This window comes from Strongylocentrotus purpuratus, unplaced genomic scaffold, assembly GCF_000002235.5.
Source record: "Strongylocentrotus purpuratus isolate Spur 01 unplaced genomic scaffold, Spur_5.0 spur5_contig_833, whole genome shotgun sequence".
Classification (NCBI taxonomy): Eukaryota; Metazoa; Echinodermata; class Echinoidea; order Camarodonta; family Strongylocentrotidae; genus Strongylocentrotus; species Strongylocentrotus purpuratus.
In genome coordinates, this window is record NW_022145539.1 from 27,522 (window position 1) to 32,053 (window position 4,532).

At 42.1% G+C, this 4,532-nt stretch overlaps 1 protein-coding gene across 1 annotated transcript; it reads right to left on the reverse strand.

Moving 5' to 3' along the window:
- Positions 1 to 900: 900 nt before the first annotated feature.
- LOC115923488 (paraneoplastic antigen Ma3-like) lies at positions 901 to 4,298 on the reverse strand. Its single transcript, XM_030984249.1, has 2 exons — positions 3,839 to 4,298; positions 901 to 3,048 (listed from the first exon to the last, which is right to left on the reverse strand). The coding sequence occupies exon 2, from the start codon at positions 1,997 to 1,999 to the stop codon at positions 929 to 931; it is 1,071 nt and encodes a 356-aa protein (XP_030840109.1). The 5' UTR covers positions 2,000 to 3,048; positions 3,839 to 4,298; the 3' UTR covers positions 901 to 928.
- Positions 4,299 to 4,532: the final 234 nt, after the last annotated feature.

Sequence of the window (4,532 nt, forward strand, 5' to 3'; positions counted from 1 at the left end):
TTCCTTACCTCGGGGTTGGTCTCTGCAGTATTGCAATTTACCTTCTGGGGCTCGGTGGAACTCTCAAACACATCTACCGCAAAAGCATATGCAATGGGGACTCCACCAGGAATCACAATGTCTCGTTGTGATTCATTGCATACTACCACCTGTACTGTGTAAGAGGATGACTCAGAAGGTGACGAAAGGGTGGGTTTCACAATCAAACCACCAGCAGAAAAACAATTGTTGCCTTCTTCTATCATGAGTAAGGATGCTGGTGCTCCATGAAAGTCCACTCTGCCTTTCAATGTTGTCGTCTCGCCACTCTTTAGCTTGGCAGCTTCATTCTTGGGTAGAATGACCTTCAAGGGTGGTCGCAGGTTAAGAATTTCATTTTGTTCAGTGTTAACTCGTCGAAAGGCAGAGACAAGGGCACTACTTGCCTTCAACGTCTGAAGAAAATCTGCTCCTGCCTTCTGCTTGCAGCTCTCGTACATTCTCCTTACTACACTAGTGTTGGTACCAATGAGGAGGGGTATTCGATCGCTGCCATCTCGGGTTGGAGTAACCAGTGCCAGTGTGGTTTCGTCTGCTTGAACGCCGGCCTCGTCAGCGTTGAAGTGCAAATGGATCTCGATGTAGCCAATGTAGGGAACTGTGCTTCCACTTGCACCAACCACGAGCAGGTCGTCAATGGATTCCAAGTGACGATGCGCCAACTTCTTGTGATAAAAATCAGCAGATATGCATGTCACTTGGGATCCAGTGTCCATAAGGCACTCACAGGGCACTCCGTCGACCTCAGCCCAGACAGTGGATTGGTCACCCACTAGTGCAGCTGGAGATTTCTTGGATGTGGCCTGAGATGGCTTCATCTGCAAATTCACCTTTGCAGATCGCCTTATGGGACTCTTCTTGGGTTTGTCTTTGGCCACCTGTCGTCCCTTTACTGGCGGCCTTCGGCGTTTCCCGCTGGCTGGTTCCTTGCTGCAATCTTCTGCTGCACCAGAACAGCATTGGTTTCACCATTGCACTCATCCATGCGATGGCCATCTTTTCCACAGTTGTAGCAGATCAGGCGATAAGCGGGCTTCCTGGGTCCTCTCTGTCTCCCATTAGACCTCTGGTTGGTGGCTTCTGGTCTTGCCTGGGCAGCTGCACTCCCAGAGGGCATTAAGCTCGAAATTTGATGCTGCAAGGCGACCATCATCTCGTGAAGCTCTGCCACTCGATCCGTTTCTTGGGGGACTACCTGCTCATGGCATCCCTTTCCTTTCTGCCCACTCTTTCGTTTCACCTCCTTTTCCTTCTCTTTCTGCTCCTCCTGTCTCACCTCATGAAGGAGGGACACAAAATCAGGGGGTGGGAGCCGCTTTCCCAATGCCAGGGTGTGAAGGAGGGCGTCGTTATACAGGCACCCACGAGAGAACTGATGGACCCTCGCCTTGTCCATCCTTCCCGCATTTATCCCATCGTTCTCTTGGGCCCTGATCAGGAGGTCTTGGAGTCGAAGTAGATAGTCCGATGGAAACTCCTCACTGGCCTGATAACATTCTGTGAAAAGTAGGTACAGCTCCTCCCCATCGGAGGTGGTGCCAAATGCCTTCTCCAGCCCCTCTAAACTATCCTTGGCGCTCACACCTTTCCCTAATGCCCATACTACGTTACTGGCAGGAGGTAAAAGAGCTTCTGTTAGCCTGCTGATTTTCTCAGACTCCGACAAATCATCCGCGTCGACTATCAGCTGGGTCTGACGTCTCCAATTGTCGAAGTCCGCTTCACCATTTGGTACAGGTCGTCGCCCAGAAAACAGACGGAGTCGGCGCCTGTGGGAAGATGGAGCTGAGACTATGTGTTTCACCACAGTCTCTGGTACGGTATCATGTTTGGGCTCTATTGGGGGACTAGCATTGGTACTACTGCTATCACTAAGTGATTCTGTGAGGTCTAAGAGTGTCTTACCCTGATCGGCCAGAAACTTCTCTAGCTCGGCCTTAAACTCAGAGTCGAGAGACATCTTTAAACGATTATAAGGGTTAACTTTCCAAACGTGGTAAAAAAATAAATTAAAATATTAAGGTGCCTAAATGTACAATTTGTAGCACCAATCAGGATTTTAAAAAAAGTGTTAATTGTTATATAGAAGACAACAAAATAATTAAATGATGAGAATTGTTCGAAATAGCAAAATAAAAAACACAATAACAACTGAGCTGGACAAGCTACCCCTTGTTTACTGTTACGCCTGTCAGTAGTAGGGCTGCTACTGATTTGACCTGAACAACAGCAAAAAATTTGATAAGGTCACACTTCAAATTATTAAGACCACTTCCAAATATACGCTATGTCCAACTTAGTGTTTTACAAGTTGTGGCAATCAACATAACAACAATCATACACAGAAAATAGTTAGTCTCTTCCTAGCAAAGAGAGAGGTAAAGAGAACCTAATTCTCAATTAAAGCAATTACAAAAAATGTATAATCTAAACAGGATTTTCCTTTTGGGAAAAAACAACTATTATTTTCCAAGAAAATTTAACATCCGGGCAGTGCCTCCATTTGTGTCACAGGTAAATCCTTGTTCACCTGCACCCAGTTCAGGGATTTATTTTATACAGGAGATTTTAGTTAAAGAAACAAGAAAAACAAATAAGGATATCTCCACAGAGTAGTTTGAGTGAAAGATCCGAAAGAAAGGATTTATTAACACTTAACCTCAAAGGTAGGTTAAGCTACAAAATATCACTCATCCAAATAATAAGTATAATACATAAAAAACATGTATTGGTAACCATATAACAGTTATATATATCAGCGGAATATTTAGCCGACATGCAAGGCTTCACAAACTAACAGTGATAACTCTTAACATATACAGGTAAAATAACTTTACAAGGTTTAAAAGAAAGGGACTATAATTATCTTGAGGTATAAAACTATCAATCCTTCTGTTCATCTATGGCCAGGGCGGAGAGCGTTGCCTTGGTAACAGGGGGACAGTCTAAACCAGTTCCGATCGTCTAATACAGTAGGACTTTTAAGGGGCTGAACAGGGCGACCGATATCTGTTCAGGGAGGGTGACAACCAGGCGAAGAATACAATATTTAACAGTAGAAGAATTAACAGTACAAGAATATGGTTCTTGTACTCTCCTAAAAATATGACTTGTCTCGCTGGTGTCCAAATTAGCTCTCCCATTATTAATACAACAATGAGATTTTAATAAATGTAATCCTATAACCCGACATGAATAGAATGAATAGAAAGAGAAAGAGAGAAAAGGAGAGAGAGAGAGAGAGAGAGAGAGAGAAAGAAAGAGAGAGAGAGAGAGAGAGAGAGAAGAAAGAGAGAGAGAGAGAGAAAAGAATGAGTTGATAACAACTAACTTAATAAACTTATTCACAACAAACTAAGAATAAAATATATACAAAGTAGTATAGAACACAACATAACTATGCTACGAAACATGAGCTCAACTGTACAACGATGTCATGAAATGATAAAGTAAAACCTAAGCTATTATATTCCAAGTCTCATCTCGACTGGAATAGAATTGAAAAGTTCAGAACATAACTAAACTTTGGCAAATTGAGTTAGGCCAAATTATTATGTTGATGAAAATACAAATATCTTTCTTAGTGTAAACCAAGAATAATTATCAGGGCAGTATAACATACTGAAATAGAACATATCCTATTCTATTCTGACTGAAGGTAATTCATTTCACTTCTTCTATCAAATAAAATACTACTAAAGACTTATGATAGTGAATATGAATAACTATATTAAAAAGGCAATATTCGATTACAGCCTTAGCAATGAATTAAAAGAATTTAGAAAACAGTGGGTCTTACCTGTTCAGGGAGGGTGACAACCAGGCGAAGAATACAATATTTAACAGTAGAAGAATTAACAGTACAAGAATATGGTTCTTGTACTCTCCTAAAAATATGACTTGTCTCGCTGGTGTCCAAATTAGCTCTCAAAGGGAGAGCCAATCTTCCTCCCAAACCAGGCAAACAACCCCAATATTCCCTATCCCTAAGACAAAGGGAGTACCAGTTAATGTATCCACTGGTCATTCATTGTTTATGTACTCTACGAATTAGGGAAGTGGTCTGGGTGTTTTGACATAAACAAGGCCTATAGGACAGGGGTCTCTTTGTTCCCTTCACCAGTGGCATATACCAGCTAGGTGGTCGAAACATAAAAAGGTTTAAAGGGACAATTCAAAGAGGGGTGTAACAGTTTAAAGCAATATAGGTTTACTCAAAAACAGAATATACCTTGTTAATAAACAGGGTCTGACAGACAAAATGATTTTGTAATCTGATCTGTAATTGGCTTTGGATTTGTGCCATCAATATATTATCTCGCAAGACATTAAAATGTCTTTTCCCCCTCTCAGTATCTCCTCATACCCCCCCCCCCCTCTCTCTCTCTCTCCTCAGTCTCTCTCTCTCTCTCTCACTCTCTATTCCTCAACCAATTTCACGCTTAGATTGGCAAAAATAATTTTCTCGCAAAGAAACTCATTCTGGTTGCGTA

Coding starts and splice junctions, on each gene's coding strand:
- LOC115923488 (XM_030984249.1), bottom strand. CDS start 1,999: ATGTCTCTCGACTCTGAGTTTAAGGCCGAGCTAGAGAAGTTTCTGGCC.